A 19450-nucleotide genomic window follows, 5' to 3' on the forward strand; every position below is an offset into this window, starting at 1 on the left:
CCATGATCCACACTCGCCTTGCCATGGTTAAGATGTTTCTTTTCTCTTATTGTGACTATCAAACAAAGATTATAAAGTGGTTTCTGTCTTTGGCACCCCACAGTTTAAACATTGTAAAATGCATAATAAAATTTCTTCCTTCATTATCTTAGTTTTTCGGAGTAAAAGTCTGTGTATGAATTAGCTTGTCTACAGCAGTAATAAAATCTCCTTGGGGATTCTTTAAGAGTAAAGAAAGATGGAAAACATGCAGTTTTGTATGGAAACTTGGAGAGATTTAAAACTACAGAGGAATGTGTGAGACTGAGATCAAAGGTAACTGTATTTGGGGGATCTGATTTCATGTTTAAATACTTCTTGGTAAAAATTTTAAAAGGCTTGCATTTTTTTTTTCTTGTCTAGTGTAACTTCTTTGTTCCCACTCATATTTCATTTTGTGCAGCTTTTTGGAGCTCCTTTCTGTCTGCTAAATTGGGTGCTGTTCCATTCATGAATTGTTGATCTTTAAAATAAAAAATAATTTTAAAGGTTCGGAAACCAAGATTATGAACGTATCTGTTTATGCTGAACGTTGTACGTTTTGCATTTGACAGGTCCAGTTTTCTTCATGCTTCTCTTTGTTCAATATTCCTTACTCCTCGGTTCATATATCCTCTCAAGTCTTTTCTTTTAAACACGTTAAATCATGATAATGTTAAACACACTGAAATATCTGTGGAACAAACATGCAGAATTAACTGACAATAAAACTTTTGTCATACTTCCTTCCGATCTTTCCCCCCTAGTTTTCAAAGAAACAACATGTTAGAGATAAAAATCAAAGTACGTCTTCCCTCAGTTTTCTTCTTTCTCAGATGCAAGAAATACTTGATTCACCTATATCTTTCTAGAAATATCTTCTGAATATATGAGCGCATATGCATGTATTCTTTTTTTCTGCACACAGTCTTTCATCTGTGTCTCACTTTTTTTTTCACTTAATAGTGTATCTTGATTATCAATGTAGTTCTGTCTCATTCTATAATAGTGTTCCACTTTATAGATTTACCAAATTCTAGGAGAAGGCAATGGCACCCCACTTCAGTACTCTTGCCTGGAAAATCCCATGGACGGAAGAGCCTGGTAGGCTACAGTCCATGGGGTCGCTAAGAGTCGGACACGACTGAGCGACTTCCCTTTCACTTTTCACTTTCATGCATTGGAGAAGGAAATGGCAACCCACTCCAGTGTTCTTTCCTGGAGAATCCCAGGGACAGGGGAGCCTGGTGGGATGCCATCTCTGGGGTCGCACAGAGTCGGACATGACTGAAGCGACTTAGCAACAGCAGCAGCAGCAACAGACTTGTATTGATGGACATTTAGGTTGTTTTAAAACTTCCCTGGTGGCTCAGATGGTAAAGCGTCTGCCTCCAATGCGGGAGACCTGGGTTCAATTCCTGGGTCGGGAAGATCTCCTGGAGAAAGAAATGGCAACCCACTCCAGTATTTTTGCCTGAAAAATCTCATGGACGGAGGAGCCTGGTAGGCTATAGTCCATGGGGTCGCAAAGAGTCGGACACAGCTGAGCGACTTCACTTTAAACTTTTTAAACTTTTGCAATAGATTGCAAACTATGCTGCAATAAAATCCTTGGGTTTGTGAGACAGAATCCTAGAAGTCAAAATATTTACCACGCTACATTTTGAAAACATGGACACACTTCTCTTGATGAAGCAATCCTCTTCATGAGGCAGAAAGCTTTATTTCCCCATATGCCAACTACGCAGGATGTTTTAAAAACTTTCTGATTTTTGTCAATCTGATAAGGGAAGATGATACTACATTTGAAATCTAGTTTGTATTTGTTTTGTGTTTTTGCCCTGTAGAATGACCTCTGCTTTTTTCCACTTACCAATATGTTTTGGTGATTTCAATTACATTATTTTAATGATTTATTCATGTTGCTATATGAACACTAGTTCATTCATTTTAACTGTTGCATAGTAGCCTAGTGAATGACTGTATCCTACATTTATGAATAGATTTCCTTTTTCTAAAGGTATACATTTAATATATTTATTTTAAAATTTTTTCTTTCTTTTTTAACTATCACAGATTGTAATTGTACAGCATTGAGAAGTGTAGAACAAAATACAGTTATTGGAGGAGAGTTGCTCTACGGTGTTTTGTGTTGGTCTCTGCCCCAGATCAACATGAGTCAGCACAGGTACACACACGCCTTCCTCTGAGCCTGCCTCGGACTTCTCTTCCCATCCCGCCGCTCTAGGTGGTCGCAGAACACTGGGTTGAGCGCTCTGTTTTACACAGCAAATTCTCCCTTATTCTCAGTTTTCGCTGACCTAAACCATGCTGAAACACTCACGTCTACTTGTGCCTGTGTTTTTTCTCAGATGTTTAGCTAGAGACAGAGTTCCTAAGCCACAGACTGCCGTTTTCCCCCTTCCTGGGTGCATTAGCTTGCTAGAGCCACCCTAACAAACCACCACAAACTGGGTGGCTTGAACAATGGGAATTTCTTGCCCCACAGTTCTGGAGGCCAGAAGTCCGAAGTCAGAGTGTTAGAAGGCTTGGCTCTTTCCGAGGACCATGAGGAAGCCTCTGTTCCGGGCTTCTCTCCAGTTTCTAGACGCCTCAAGCATTCCTTGTCTAGCAGATGGCATTCTCCCTGGGTCTCCACATTTTCTTCCTTCTGTGTGTGTCTGTTTCTAGGTCCAAATTTTCCACCCTCTCTGAGGACCCTGGTCATACTGAGTAAAGGATCACCCTTATGCTCACCTCTACTTGATCATCTGCAAAGATCCTATTTCCAAATAAGGTCACCTTCTGAGGGACTGGCAGTTAGAACTTAAACATCTTTTAGGGAACACAGTTTAGCTCATAACAGTGGGTGTATCAGTGAAGATACTTTTGGTGACAAGAAAAAGCATACTCAACTATAAGAGGTCTAAAACAAGAGGTTTTTAATAGACACACATAATAGGACATACAGAAGTGGGGTGGTCCTTGGGTAGGTTCAGCAGCTCACGCATCACTTGGGACCTTCCATTCCTCCATCTCCCTAGGGTGGCTTTCATCCTTGTGCTTATTGTCACAAGACGGCTGCTGCGGTTCCAGGCATTATGTCCTTACACCATGATGCCCAGGAGAAGAGAGCAGGGGGATGGCAAGTCTGCCTTCCTTGCAAGTCTCCTTATCAAGGAATAGCATCCTTCCCAGAGCCCTCCTTCAATTGCCTCTGTGCTTCCTCCTTGAACTTCATTAGCCAGAATTGGTGTACATGGCTCCCCAAACTGCAGAGGAGGCTTGCAAAGTGAGTGTTTGATATTTGGAATCTCTATGATAGGAGACACGCTTTGTCAGTAGGGAAGAAGAGTGAAGGATATCTATTCGGGTTGGAAAGCAAAGTTGTCTGCTACATCACATATGGTCAAACTGGCCTCCAAATTTGTGGCATCAATTTCCCTTCACAAAAGTAGTGTGAATTTGCTTGTTACGGTGCATCCTCACCAGCACTTGGAAACTGTCAAAATGTTTTGCTCATCTTTTGTGGCTCTAATTTTTGTTCCCCTGATTACTAACACAATTGATCACTTTCCAATGTGTGTATCAGTCATTCTGGTTTCTTCTGTGAAATGCCTATTTTTATCTTTTGCCTGTTTTTCATATTGAATTTTTCCCTTCATACTGAATGTATAAAGATTCTAAACGTTTATCAGTTATGTGGCTTGCAAATAACTTCTCCCTATCTGTGGTCTGACCTGACTTTATTTATCAGGTCCCTTGTCTTACTGAAGATTTTAATATACTCATATTATCTTTTATGGTTGTGCATTTTTGCATCTTTAAAAAAAATGTTCATTTTTGAACAGTATGTTCAAAAGGCCATACTGCAGGGCATGTGGGATCTTAATTCCCTGACCAGGGATCGAACCCATACCCTCTGCATTGGAAGCTTGGAATTTTAACCACTGGACCACCAAGGAGGTCCCTCGTATCTTATTTAAGAACTTATTTTCTACCAGAGGCCCCAAAATGTCACATATAGTAAAAAAAATTTAAATATTTGATTTTATTAGTGTGTTATACTTTTGGAATATATTTTTGTGTGTGATATAATGTAGGAACCTAATTCATTTTTTTCCCTATAGTTGGATAGTCAGTTCTGTGAGTTCCATCTATTAAATGATCTATTATTTATGAAGGGCTTTATAATGCCACTTTGGTTGCATATCAGGTTTATTAGTTCATTTCTGGGCTCTAATATGTTTTATGATCTTTTTATCTCTAAACCACTGCACATTGTTTAAATTACTAATGTCTTGATATGGAGTAGGGTACCTCTACTTTCTGTTAGTTTACTTTTTTTCTTTGAAGTTTATGCATGCAGAATTACATACTCCACATCTTTGTCCCTGGTGTCCTTCGCGGCTGTGGCGTGGTGTTTTTTAATTCATCCGTGTTGTACTAATAGTTCCTTCCCTATTATTGCTGCACTGTGGTCGCTTGCGTGGTTATACCACACTGTGCTTATCCGTTCATCTGTTGATGGTATTTGACTTGGATTCACTTTTTGGATATTATGAGTAAAATTTCTATGAATATTAGTATACAAGTTACTGTGTAGACATGCGGTTTCATTTTTCTTGGGTAAGTTTCCAGAAATAAAATAGCTGAGCCATTGTGGTTCAGCTGTTTAAGAAACCGCTGCACTGTTTCACAAGGTAATGGCATAGTTTTATGTGTTCACTATCAGGCTGTGAATATTCTTGCTAGCACTCTTATTGTCGGGCTTTTATGTGTTAGCCATTCTAGCGGGCTTGCAGTGGTATTTAAATGGTGGTTTAAATTTGCATTTCCCTCATGACTAGTAACATTGAACATCATCTCATAGACTTATTGAAGTATGTATTCAAGTCTTTTGCCAATTTTTTAAAAATCAGATTTTTGTTCTTACTATTGAGTTGTAGGTGCTTTATTTATACTGAATACAAGTCCATTATCACTTCAGTTCAGTCGATCAGTCGTGTCTGACTGCTTGCAACTCCATGGACTGCAGCACGCCAGGCCTCCCTGTCCATCACCAACTCCCAGAGTTTACTCAAACTCATGTCCACTGAGTCGGTGATGCCATCCAGCCATCTCATGCTCTGTCGTCCCCTTCTCCTCCTGCCTTCAATCTTTCCCAGCATCAGGGTCTCTTCAAATGAGTCCTTTATCAGATGTGTCCTAAGCATGTTTTCTTTCACTTTGTAACTTGCCTTTTCATCTTCTTTAATGGAGTGTTTTAAGGACCAAAATTTTCTTTAAAAAAACCTTTATAAGATCCAATTTGTTCATTTTCTTTTATACAACTTGTGCTTTAGGTCTTTGATCAATTTCTAGTTAATTTTGTGTATGGTGTGAAGTGAGAGTCAGTTTTTTTTTTTTTTTTTCATATGAAAACTTCTTTGCTAAAGTATCATTTGGGCTTCCCAGGTGGTGCTAGTGGTAAAGAATCTGCCTGCCAAGCAGGAGACTCCGGTTCAATCCCTGGGTCAGGAAGATCCCCTGGAGGAGGGCATGGCTACCCCCTCCAGTATTCTTGCCTGGAGAATCTCCATGGACAGAGGAGCCTGGAAGGCTACAATCCATAGGGATGCAAGAGTCGGACACAACTGTAGTATCATTTATGGAAAAAGCTTTCCCTTGCCTTCTTTGACTCCCTTCCTGAAAGTCAGTTGACCATGTCTTAGTCAATTTCAGAGGCTATAACAGAATAGCATAGACTGGGTGGCTTATGGGCAAGAGAAATTTATTTCTCACAGTTCTGGAGGCTGAACATCCAAGACCAAGATGTCAGCAGATTCAGTGTGTGCTGAGAACCCACTTCCTGGTTCAAAGAAGGCCCCTTCTCACTGTGTCCTCACAGGGATTAAGGAGGGAGTTCTCTGGGTGTCTTTTATGAGGATGTTAATTCCATTCAAATGCCCCACTGCCAAATACTATCACCTTGGGAAACAGGTTTAACTTATGAATTTTGGGGGGACACAAACATTCACTCTATAGCATCAAGTATGTATGGGTTTCTTTCTGCCCTCTCTTCTACTTCTTTGATTTATATAAATTCTTTCATGGTTCCTACATTGTCTAGATCATTGAAGCTCTTTAGTAAATCTTGAAATCAAATAATGTAAGTCCTCCAGCTTTTTCCCTTTGATTGGTTTGGCTAGCTTGTATAATAACATTTAGACTCAAGTTGTCAATATTTTTAACAAAACATGCTGAATTTGTTACCAACTTAATATTGAGCCTTCCACCCCATAAATATGGTATATCTATTTCCTTGAAATGTTAATCACTCAGTTGTGTCTGACTCTTTGCAACACCAAGGACTGTAGCCTGCCAGACTCCTCTGTCCATGGGATTCTCCAGGCAAGAATACTGGAGAGGGTAGACAGTCCCTTCTCCAGGGAATCGTCCCTACCCAGGGAACCCAGGTCTTCTGCATTGCAGGCAGATTCTTTAATATCTGAGCTACCAGGGAAGCCCTTAGGCATTTGAAAATTTCTCACAGCAATGTTTTGTTTTCAGAGTACAAGTTGCATGCATATATTTTGTTAAATTTGTTAATATTTCCAATTTTTGCATTCCTATAGTTTAATATACATGTATATGTTCTACTTTGATATAATATGTGGTATATAGTTTTCATATAGTACATAATGTGTGGTATTTAATATATAGTTTATAGCATAATAGGGGACGACAGGGGATGAGATGGTTGGATGGCATCATTGACTTGATGGAATTGAGTTTGAGCAATCTCCAGGGTTGGTGATGGACAGGGAAGCCTGGCATGCAGTAGTCCATGGGGTCACAAAGAGTCAGACACGACTGAGCGACTGAACTGAACTGAACCGATACAATATATTACATATCCTGATCAATACCACCTCGACCCAAGGACTTCTCCATCCTAGTTCATGGCAACTCCATCCTTCCAGCGTCTCAGGCCCCAGACCCTGGAATTATTGACTCCTATTTCTCTAACACCACTTATCCTGTCTGTTAGGAATGGCAACTCCATCCTTCCAGCGTCTCAGGCCCCAGACCCTGGAATTATTGACTCCTACTTCTCTAACACCACTTATCCTATCTGTTAGGAACTCTGCAGTGAATCAAGAATTCATCACGTCTGCCACCCTGGTGCAAATCACCATTGGTACTTGTCCAGATTACTGGTCTGGGAGCGCAGCTCAGCCCAGAAAGCTGCCAACCTCTCTCTGCCTCTTCCGATTTTCAGACTATATTTAACAGAGCAGTCAGAGAAATGCTGTGAAACCTAAGTACCGTCACACGCCTCCTCCCCTGCTCAGCATCCAGTATGCCTCCTCAGTTCACCATGAGGAGACATACTCATGGCCCAGTGGGATCGCCTTTCTGACCTCGCTTCCGTCCACTGTCCACCTTGCTCGCTGCTCCAGCCACACTGGCTTCTCTGCTGTTTCTGGAACAACCAGGCACCAGGGCTATTGTGAACGCGGTCCCTTTTGCCCAGAGTGTGGTGGGTGTCTGTGCGACTAACTTCCTTTTTTCCTTTGATCTTTTGCTCAAATGTTATCTACTGTCCTCCCTGTTTAACACCCAACACAGACACTTCTTCCCCATGACTTCTGACTCTCTTCTCCTGTTCTATTTTCCCTTTCCCCCCCCCATAGAATTTATAAATTGCTAGGATACTCTGTAATACTCATTATCTTTATTGTCTATTATCAGTCTTGCTTTGGTAGAATGGAATTCACCCAGGACAGAGGGTCTTGTCTATTTTGTTCACTGGTGTATTCATAAATGTGCCTGGAACATAGCAGATGCTCAATAAATATTTGCCAGGTGACTGAATGAGTGATTTCTGAGCTTACCTTCCGCCTGAAGAGCCTTCTGATTTTGAGATTCTGCTGAGAAAATCCTCACCACCTCAGTGAATGCGGTCAATCTTTCTCCTCCCAGTAGGTGGCGGTCTTCACCTTCAATGCAGGCTTCCAAAAGCCTCAAATTTGAGAATCCACTGACTCCTGCATTGCAGGCAGGTTCTTTACCATCTGAGCCACCGGATCCTAATTTCTGTTAGGACTCAACTTCATTCTGGGGATAAGTTGTTATTGTTGTTCAGTCACTCAGTCGTGTCCGACTCTTTGCGACCCCATGGACTGCAGCACACCAGGCCTCCCTGTCCATCACCAACTCCCGGAGCTTGCTCAAGCTCATGTCCGTTGAGTCAGTGATGCTGTCCAACCATCTCATCCTCTGTCATCCCCTTCTCCTCCTGCCCTCAGTCTTTCCCAGCATCAGGGTCTTTTCCAATGAGTTGTCTCTCCTTGTCAGGTGGCCAAAGTATTGGAGCTTCAGCTTCAGTCCTTCCAATTTCCTTTAGGATTGACTGGGGATAAGTATGGAGAAGGCAATGGCACCCCACTCCAGTACTCTTGCCTGGAAAATCCCATGGATGGAGGAGCCTGGTAGGCTGCAGTCCATGGGGTCGCTAAGAGTCGGACACGACTGAGCGACTTCCCTTTCACTTTTCACTTTCATGCATTGGAGAAGGAAATGGCAACCCACTCCAGTGTTCTTGCCTGGAAAATCCCAGGGACGGGGGAGCCTGGTGGGCTTCCTTCTATGGGGTCGCACAGAGTCAGACACGACTGAAGCGACTTAGCAGCAGCAGCAGCAGGGGATAAGTAGGGACATGATTTAAAATTTCCTGAAGGGGGCAGCATTGTTTAGCAGAAAGAGAGAAGTTTGGCGGTAAGGCGCCTGTCCTGCCTGCTGTCTGTTGTTTGGCTTTGGGCAGGTGACTAAGCTCTGAGACTGCTGCTGCTGTCACTACATTCGAGTCCGACTCTGTGCGACACCATAGACGGCAGCCCACCAGGCTCACCCGCCCCTGGGATTCTTCAGGCAAGAACACTGAAGTGGGTTGCCATTTCCTTCTCCAATGCATGAAAGTGAAAAGTAAAAGGGAAGTCGCTCAGTCGTGTCCGACTCCTAGCGACCCCTTGGACTGCAGCCTACTAGGCTCCTCCGTCCATGGGATTTTCCAGACAAGAGTACTGGAGTGGGGTGCCATTGCCTTCTCCTAGGTAGCTCCAAAGCAGGGAAGAGGGTAGTCCCCCCGCCTCCCCCCGGCCCCCATACACACACAAGGAGGGCTGGTGTAAGAGTTAAATCGGATGCGTCCACGATGAGCAGTGGTGGTGCTGCGGTGTTCACACCCTCTCCTTGCTCCTTCTAACACTCGCCTGCCTCTGGGCACTGGAGAGACCTGTGTGAGTGGGTCAGAGGTAGGAAGAAGGGGCAAGCGATGAACAGGAGGGAATACTCATGGTGGGAGGGAAGCTGGTGGGAGTCTGTGGGAAGGAGCTGAGTGATACGAAGGAGGAGGACATCTTGGTGACCTTGAATCCTGACATTGGTGCCCAGCCTGCATGCATCAAGACTCCAGGTCAGCAATTAAGGAAGCAAATAGCAAACTGTTATCAGCCTGGGAGCCCAGCTCAACCCAGAAAGTTGCTTATGACAAATCACTTTTTTTAGAAGCTGCTCCTGGAACTTGTCAGGCATGAACACTGATGAAGCATGCTGATTTTTCATAGCCTTCCCTGGTGGCTCAGATGGTAAAGAATCTGCCTGCAGTGCAGGAAACGCAGGTTAGATCCCTGGGTTGGGAAGATCTGGTGAAGGGAATGGCTACCCACTCCAGTATTCTTGCCTGGAGAATCCCATGGACAGAGGAGCCTGGTGGGCTACAGTCCATGGGGTTGTAAAGAGTTGGACACAAATTAGTGACTGAACAACAACAAAAAAATACAGTTCAGATTGCTGGTTACCGTCAGTGCTTGCCCACCTACCCCCATCCCCCAAGAACACCCACACAAGAACACCTGTGTTGAACAAGGTGGGTTTATTGCTCTTTGCAAAACAACTGGACGCTTACCCTAGGGACCCACAGGGCAGGAGAGGGCTCCATCTAAGGATGTTGTGTGTTAGTTGCTTAGTCGTGTCCGACTCTTTGCAACCCCATAAACCACAGCCCATCAGGCCCCTTGGTCCATGGGATTCACCAGGCAAGAACACTGGAGTGGGTTGCCATTTACTTCTCTATCTAAGGATGTTAGAAGGGACTTAAAGGATTCGGACTTGTTTTATGAGATTTTGAGCAAGTTTCAAGGAGGCTGGTTTTCCCTGGATGCTGCCAGGAGGCAAAGGGAATGGGGTTAATCCTTCATGTGCTAAGTCTCTTCAGTCGTGTTCCATTCTTGCAACCCCATGGACTGTTGCCCGCCAGGGTCCTCTGTCCATGAGATTTCCCATGAGGCAAGAATATTGGAGCGGGTTGTCATTTGCTTCGCCAGGGGATCTTCCCAACCCAGGGATCAGACCCACGTCTGTTACATCTTCTGCATTGGCAGGTGGTTTCTTTACCACTGAGCCACCAGGGAAGGCCATAGGGGCTGGGCCTCACTGATATTCCCCGATTCCTGGGCTCATCAGGAGGAATGAGCCACTCGACTTGATATTCCCCGATTCCTGGGCTTATCAGGAGGAACGAGCCACTCGATTTGGCCAGCCTGAGTCAAGAAGGCAGAAGACCCTTGGAATGACTGCTTGGCTAGTGCCCTGCAGGGACAAAGCAGGCTCAGAGGGAATAAGAAACTGGAGGCTCGTCCTCACTCCCCTGGGTCCAGCTGTCTGATCTGATATTATACTTGGGATGCCAAGTCCAAAGGCCAGAGTTTGTCCTAATGACGATAGCTGAGCTCTGCCAATGGAAACCCACTCCCTGCCCCCCTGAAGGGCTCAGGTTCACTTGCAACACAAACTCACAAGGGAAGGTTCAGTTCCGTCTCCTTCAGCAGCAGCCCCCCCTCCATTTCTGCTGCCTTGCCTGCCTGCCTGCTCTCCACCAGGGGCTGTTTGGAGTGGGCCATGGGGTTCGAGTTTCTATTTCAAAGACTTCTCTCCATCTTTGAGGCCGGCACAGATTTTTTTCAAAATGATTTTTCAAAAAAAAAAAAAAAAAGAGTCAGCAGAGGCCACCTCCCTGCTTCCACCTATCCACCATCTTCCCCTAGTAATTAGGCAAGATTCAGAACCGTTTCCTTGGTCTAAAAGGCCTGCATGATCTCCTCTCAATTACTTTTCTGACTTGACTTCTCCCCTCTGCTCCCCTTGTTCTTCGCTTACTTTCTCAAAATCAGCAAGTTCTTTTCTGCCTCAGGGCCTTTGCACTTGCAGAGCCCTCTGCCTGGACCACACCCCTTCCCAACATCTAGTCTTAGGGAGCCATCTCCTGACCAGCCTTCCTAAGGTGGTCATTGCACCAAAATTTCCCACTGATTCCCTACACTCCTATCATCACCTGTACTTATTTTGTTAGCTTATTGCTTGTTTGTGTCCGATCTGTCTCTCTGACCAGAGAGGAACCTCATGAGGGCAGGGACCTTGTAGGGCGGGGAGGCTGTTGCTCATCCCAGAAGGATGCTGTACGCATGAGACGCAATGGTGTGGGTGAACCACTTGGCACAGAGTGACTCTCAGTGAAACTTCTTTGGTGTGTGTGTGCGCTCAGTCGTGTCCAACCATTTGTGCCCACCAGGCTTCTCTGTGCATGGGATTCTCCAGGCAAGAATACTGGAGTGGGTTGCCATGCCCTCCTCCAGGGGACCTTCCCTACCCAGGGATGGAACCCGTGCCTCCTGCATCTCTTGCATTCGCAGGCAGATTCATTACCGCTAGTACCACCTGGGAGGCTTTGTGCTCTAAACATATGTTTGAAATCGAATTATTCATCGTTTACTTTGCTTCTTGTCTTATCCCACAGAAGCAGAAACTGCCAAGCGATCAGGCAGGCATTCATGAGTGCCTTCATTTCCAAGGATCCCTGCAAAGCGACAAAGGAAGACTACAACTCCCTGATCAACCTGGCACCTCCCACTGTGCCTTGTGGCCAGGTAACTGGGGCCAAGTTATGGATTTAAAAACTGAGCATAAAAGCCAAAAGGAAGAGGTCATGATCAGGGTGAGGGAAGAGGAAAATTGGACATTAGGATGTAGGCTTTACTGGTGGGGAGGGAGCTTGTGGGCCTTTGGGAGAACAGGATGTCACCGGGATTCAGGACACCCCGGGGCATAAGAGATGAGAGAGAGGACTGGGGATGTAGAAAGAGGAAAGGAAAGTTGGCCAAAAATCAGGCAAAACAAACCTAGCGTAAATCCCAACCCAATCCAAACAAAAGTAATCCACCTGATAAAATTCAAAACTCTCCCTAACCTCTGGTGATAGTGATGATGGTAACAGCAATGCCTTTTTGAATTTTCTGAGTGTCCTTTTTGCTTATAAAGGACTCTCTGAGCCTTATCCTGTTAGGTTTTCACTGTGAACCTGTGAAATAGGCAGGTTAGGCACCAGTATCTCCATTTAACCAGAAAGAATACCGAGACTTCATGAGTTGGGGGACCAGTGATGACTGAGTTTGATGGTCTTGAGAGTGCTCAGCTTAAATGTACAGGGTTCAAGATTTAGAGCCAGACAGGCCTGAATTTTAATACACTAATTATACTGGAAAAGGTCTCTAACGGAGTGCATCTTTTCTTTTTGAAAAACTTTATTTAATTTTAGGATAATTACAGTATTGTGATGGTTTGTGCCATAAATCAATATGACTCGGTCATAGGTATACTTGTGTCCCCTCCATCATAAACCCCCCGCACCCATGGAGTGTATCTTTTCTACAATCGGCGTTTAAGGTGAAAATTCAGTGTGCCCCAAATCATCTTCATGTAGCCCTGAAGCCTTAAAGCCACAAATTACAGCGTCTCCTCCCATTGCTAGAGCTGCGGTCACTGTGGCACTCTGGCTGGCACAACATGCACGAGGCCTTTCATAGAGTAGATTAGCACCCAGGAGACGCTGGCTGAATTAGTGACGGGGCCGCTGACAGGGACAAGCACTTGGCCTGCATTGTCTCCTTTCATCTCAGCGTCTCAGAGCTTTCTCACCATCATTATGGATGGTGGCTAAGAGGTCAAGAATCCACCTGCCAATGCAAGAGAGGTAAGAGACCAGGGTCTCAGTGCAGGAGATGTAAGAGACCAAGGTCTGATCCCTGGGTTGGGAAGACCCCCTGGAGGAAGGCATGGCAAGTGTTGGTCAGTCAGTCATGTCCAGTTCTTTGTGACCCCATGGACTGTAGCCCACCAGGCTCCTCTGTCCATGGGATTCTTCAGGCAAGAATACAGGAGTGGGTTGCCATTCCCTTCTCCAGGGGATCTTCCTGACCCAGGGATCAAACCCGGGTCTCCTGCATCACAGGTGCACTTGTTACCATCTGAGCCACCAAGGAAGCCCCTAAGGCATGGCTGCCCATTCCAGTATTCTTGCCTGGAGAATCCCATGGACAGAGGAGCCTGGTGGACTACAGTCCACGGGGTCACAAAAAGTCAGATACGACTGAAGCGACTAAGTGCACACACACCATTTTACGGATGGGGAATGCAAGGCTTAGAGATACTTTAGTCGCCGGAGGTCAGAGAGCTAGTGAGCAGTGATGTTGGGTTTTATAAAGGCAGTGAGACTCCAGGGCCTGGCTGCAAAGTGCACCCTCCACTGCCTCCTACTGAGAACAAACAGATCCATCGAACAGAAGAAGGTTCTGACATTGAACTTTACAAGCGTCCCTGACAGAGTTCACTGTGTTCTTTTCCTTTGTTTGTAAGGGGCTAGGGGAGATTTGAGGGGGAAATCGGGGATTGTAGAGCTCTTTAAGAACCAACAAACACTTCTCCCAGAAAATGGCATGTAGAAAAAATTGTTTTGCCAAGAACTTTAGGAATTTGGAACTTCTTAATGCCTTCCCCAGATGTGTTTGGAGCTTTAAAAATTCTAAGATTTTTAAAACTTTTTTATTTATTTAACTTTGGCTGAACTTTTAAATTTATTTTATTTTTATTTATTTGATTTTGGGTCTTTGTTGCTGAGCTCAGGCTTTTCTCTAGTGCAGTGACTTTTCTTGTTGCAGAGCAGGGAGTCTGGGAGGTGCGGGCTTTAGTAGTCGTGATTCACGGGCTTCATTGTCCCTTGACGTGTGGGATCTTCCCACATCGGGGATCAGACCTGTGTCCCCGGTGTTGGCAGGCAGTTTCTTAACCATTGGACCAGCAGGGAAGTCCTATTATAAGATACCAATTAGTGGCTTTCAGGCTTTTTTCCTGCAGTCCAGAAAAACCACTTCACTTTACATTGTGACCTAGAGAACACACACACACACATGCACACGCACACACGCATACATATGCGCCCTCTCACTCACACACAGAAATTGATGATGCCCGCTGTCCTTATAGAGGTGATTTACGTGATGTTTCCCATGTTTTCTTTAATTTAAAAAAGATGCAGATTTGGTGTTTTTATTCAACTTAGTAAGTTGATCTCAATAATAGATTGTGTTTATTCTTTCCTAGCAAGTCTTCTGGAGCAAAACGAAGGAGCTGGCTCATGAATACGCGAAAAGGCGGCGCCTGATGACTCTGGAGGACACGCTGCTGGGTTACCTTGCGGATGGCCTCAGGTGGTGTGGAGAGCCAGGCTCTTCTGGTGAGATCTGGGGCCGCGTGGGGTGGCCCTGGGGAAGTGCAGGGCACAGGAGCCTGGTGCTCTGTGAGTGCTCCTTGGGCCGATGGAAGACAGCATTCTGTAGGCCAGTTCATGTTTTCTAGGAAAAAAAAATGACTTCAGGATTTGGGACTGTCCAAGCTTCCTGATTCTCTCCTTCCTGAGGGAAGGTTAGCCTGCTTTGGAGTGGTTGGTGGTCTGCTTTCTCTAAGGGCGTCATTCAGGACCAAAGAATTCTTGGGCAGGAGGAGCCTCCAAGAGAACCAGGCAGAAGTCCTTGATTTGCAGAACAGCCCCCAGGGGCCACATGCTGGGCTTCTCTGTCTCGGGCTGTGTGCAGCTCTGCCAGAGATGAGAGGTCCCTTTATTTCCTAGAAAGACCGAAAACACCTCCTTGTGGGAAGGTATTTCTGCCGAGAAAGTCTGACTGTGCTTTGACTTCTTTTTCTCCTTCTCTTTTTATTTATAATGTGGCCATTTTTACTTTATATCATTTTATTCTTTTACTTTATATATTTTATTCTTAATATTATTTTATTGCTTTTTACTTACAAAAAAAACACAACTTAGTGTGGTGGCTTCTTCAGCCCAGATGTGGGCTGTTTCCAAATACAAAAAGGATGCACTCTTTTTAAAAAAAAATGATTTTTTTAATGTATTTATTTTTGGCTGTGCTGGGTCTCTGTTGCTGTGCAGGCTTTTTCCCTCGTTGGGGCACATGGGGGCTACTCTCTAGTTGCCGTGTGCGGGCCTCTCGTTGCCATGCCGTCTGCCGTTGCGATCACGGGCTCCTGGGTGCATGGGCTTCCATGGTTGGGGTCCATGGGCTTAGCTGCTCCTTGGCATGTGGGATCTTCTTGGATCGGGCATAGACCCATATCTCCTGCATTGGGGGGTGGATTCTTCACCACTGAGCCACCAGGGAAAAAGTCGGCTTAAAGTTCAACATTCAGAAAACTAAAATCATGGCACCTGGTCCCATCACTTCAAGGCAAATAGATGGGGAAAGAGTGGAAACAGTGACAGACTTTATTTTGGGGGGGGGGCCTCCAAAATCACTGCAGATGGTGACTTCAGCCATGAAATTAAAAGAGATTTACTCCTTGGAAGAAAAGTTACGACCAACCTAGACAGCATATTAAAAAGCAGAGACATTATTTTGCCAACAAAGGTCTGTCTAGTCAAAGCTGTGGTTTTTCCAGTAGTTGTGTATGGGTGTGAGACTTGGACCATAAAGAAAGCTGAGTGCCGAAGAATTGATGCTTTTGAACTGTGGTTTTGGGGAAGACTCTTGAGAGTCCCTTGGACTGCAAGGAGATCCATCCAGTTCATCCTAAAGGAAATCAGTCCTGAATATTCATTGGAAGGACTGACATTGAAGCTGAAACTCCAATAGTTTGGCCGCCTGATGCAGAGAACTGACTCATTTGAAAAGACCTCCATCTGGGAATGACTGAAGGCGAGAGGAGAAGGGGAAGACAGAGGATGAGATGGTTGGATGGCATCACCGACTCAACTGGCATGAGTTTGAGTAAACTCCAGCCGTTGGTGATGGACAGGAAGGCCTGGCGTGCCGCAGTCCATGGGGTCACAAAGAGTCGGACACCACTGAGCGACTGAACTGAACTGGACTGAGCCACCAGGGAAGCTCCTCCAGTTTTTCAAATTGAAGTATCGTTGATTTACAGGGTTCTGCTGGTTTCTGCCGTACAGCAAAGTGACTCATTTAAACTCACATGTGCACTCTTTTCCATTCTGATTGATCCCGGGAGACTGAGTGTGGCCCCCTGTGCTACACTGTAGGACCTTGTTGTTTGCCTAGCTTTGATTTTGAGGCTCAGCATGTTTGCGTATTTAATGGTGGACATTTCTATTCCTGTTGTTAACTGACAGCTCATATGTATTAATCCTTTTATTGGGATGTTTATTGCTTTCTTAAAGAAGTTCGATATATGTCAACAGTGATTGCTACTATTTTTGGGGACTTACAATAGTCCCAGTCATTGCTCTATATGCTGTGTGAATATTTGCTCATTTAATCCTTCAGGACTCCTGCGATGATCCCATTGTATAGATGAGAAGTCTGAGGCCCAGGGCTGCAGAGTGAGTTGTCAGCTAGTGAGTGGTAGAGCTGGAGCAGACCCAGGATTACTGGCTGAAGGATCTGTATTCTTAACCACGTGACATCCTGCCTGTTTTCTGTCACATATCTATTTTTCTCAGCTTCTGTTTTTCTTTTAATACTGTTTATATTCTGTGTTTTGTCTACAGAAAGGCAGGGAAGTCTGTCAACCCTGTCCCATCTGGCTACTGGGTTGCCTGTTTTGCTGAGGTTTTCCTCAGGCGAGATTGAAGTCATCTATATTTTCATCTAGTGTTTTTATTTTGTAATTTTCAATTCATTTTTAATCTAGACTTTCCATCCAGAAATATGACATATAAATATGTGTCTCCATTTTTTTTTCTTTTTGGCTATCTTCCAGTTTTTGCCATATTTCTTGCTTTCCTTTTAAAATTTCCTTTATTGTAAGCTGGGCTTCCCAGCAGCACTAGTGATAAAGAGTCCACCTGCTTCAGCTTTTGATGATCATTCATTTAATCCTTTTAGCTTTTAAATGTGTTTCCTTAAAAGTTTTCAGCTTTTTTTTTTTTCAATTTACCACTTCAATTCTTTCTTAAAGTTAAAGGTATATAAACATCCACTTCTCATCCATTTACCATTTAGAGTTCTTTATTACTGCTTTCTTTTCAATTAAATCCCATATAGGTCATTTTATTTTGTCAGCTTCCTTCTTTGGCCTCAGTTTTTACTGATTTTAACCTCTTCCCCTTATTTTGTTTGCTGTCTTTCCATTCCTAAATTTATGTTTTATTGTTCTACAGTCTGGCTTAAATGCCTTTTCCTTATTTTTTGCTGCATTAATTTTGCCTTGTTGGTTTGCTTTATTATGAAAATGCTGCAGTCCATGGGATCGCTAAGAGTCGGACACAACTGAAGCGACTTAGCAGCAGCAGCAGCAGCAGTTTCCATTGTAACCTTCTAATTCCTTTTTTAAAAAAACTTCTTATTCTGCTTTTTAGGTACTTGATTTCCCTTTATTGTAAAATTTCTCTCGTTTTCTTTTTCCCTAAGACTTTAAACTTTTGTCTAATGAGCAGGTGGCAAGGGGGAGATATCCTTGTGGGCAGGGGGTAGGTGACAAACTCAGGAACTTCTCTCTGGATATGGTTGTGAAGATAAAAAAGCTTTATGTTCATGAAACCCTATGAACAGGGGCACAGTTGTAGCACCTTACAAAATGTATGTTCACTTCATTATCATCAACATTTCTGCCTCTATTAGAGATGATTCAAATTTATCTTTCGACTCCACAGTATTTATTTACATCTGTACGTGGAAAAGGTTTTGTTCTCATTTGTGTTATTTTGTTTTTAATACATTTAATTATTATGGAAACCCTCAGGATTACTTCCTCATCCCTGGAAGGTTTCTGATCTAGAGCTTTATTTTCTGTCATTGGCGGTCAAGCCCACATCTGTAGTTACGTTATTTTCCTGAGGCTGCCGTAATGAGGAACCACATTTTTGTTGTTGTTCAGTCACTAAGTCATGTCCAGCTCTTTGTGACCCCATGGACTGAAGCATACCAGGCTCCTCTGTCCTCTACTATCTCCCAGAGCTTGCTCAAATCCATGTTCATTGAGCATGTCCGGTGATGCCATCCAACCGTCTCATCCTCTGCTGCTCCCTTCTCCTCCTGCCTCCAAACTTTCTAGCATCTGGGTCTTTTCTAATGAGTCAGTTCTTCACGTCAGGTGGCCAAATGATTTGAGCTTCAGCACCAGTCCTTCCAATTAATATTCAGGACTGATTTCCTTTAGGATTGACTGATTTGATCTCCCTTCAGTCCAAGGGATTCTCAAGAGTCTTCTCCAGCACCACAATTCAAAAGCATCAATTCTTCAGCACTCAGCCTTCTTTATAGCCCAACTCTCACACCCATACATGACTACTGGAAAAAAACCATAGCTTTGACTAAATAGACCTTTGTCAGCAAAGTCATATCTCTGCTTTTTAATATGCTGTCTAGGTTTGTCATAGTTTTCCTTCCAAGGAGCTAAAGTCTATTAATTTTATCTTTGCATTTGCTCTCTGCAGTGATTTAGGAGCCCAAGAAAATAAAGTCTGTCACTGTTGCCACTTTTCCCCCTTCTATTTGCCATGAAGTGATGGGACCAGATGCCATGATCTTAGTTTTTTGAAAATTGAGATTCACGCCAGCTTTTTCACTCTCCTCTTTCACCCTCATCTAGAGGCTCTTTAGTTCCTCTTCACTTTCTGCCATTAAGAGTGGTATTATCTGCATGTTTGAGGTTGCTGATATTTCTCCTGGCAGGTGGCTCAGTGATAAAGAACCTGACTGCTAATGCAGGAGATGCAAGTTTGATCCTTGGGTCAGGAAGATCCCCGGGAGGAGGGCATGGAAACCCACTCCAGTATTATTGCTGAGAAAATCCCATGGACAGAGGGGCCTGGCAGGCTGCATTTCACAGAGTCACAAAGAGTCTGACACAACTGAGCGACTGAGCACACACACACACACACACACACACACACATACACACACACACACACACAATCTCGATTCCAGCTTGATTCATACAGCGTTTCTTATGATGTACTCTGAATATAAATTAAATAAGTAGGGTGAAAATATACAGTCCTGTCATACTCCTTCCCCGATTTGGAACCAGTCCATTGTTCCATGTCCTGCATACAGGTTTCTTAGGAGACAGGTAAGGT

At 44.1% G+C, this 19450-nt stretch overlaps 1 protein-coding gene across 1 annotated transcript in view; it reads left to right on the plus strand.

Moving 5' to 3' along the window:
• The window catches only part of CD38 (CD38 molecule), a 68154-nt gene that overhangs the window by 23031 nt on the left and 25673 nt on the right, over positions 1-19450 (plus strand). Inside the window, exons 2-3 of the mRNA XM_019963120.2 lie at positions 11858-11987; positions 14497-14629. Coding sequence (XP_019818679.2) covers positions 11858-11987; positions 14497-14629 — 263 coding nt within the window. The remainder of the gene's footprint in view (positions 1-11857; positions 11988-14496; positions 14630-19450) is intronic.

This window comes from Bos indicus, chromosome 6, assembly GCF_029378745.1.
Source record: "Bos indicus isolate NIAB-ARS_2022 breed Sahiwal x Tharparkar chromosome 6, NIAB-ARS_B.indTharparkar_mat_pri_1.0, whole genome shotgun sequence".
Taxonomy (NCBI): domain Eukaryota; kingdom Metazoa; phylum Chordata; class Mammalia; order Artiodactyla; family Bovidae; genus Bos; species Bos indicus.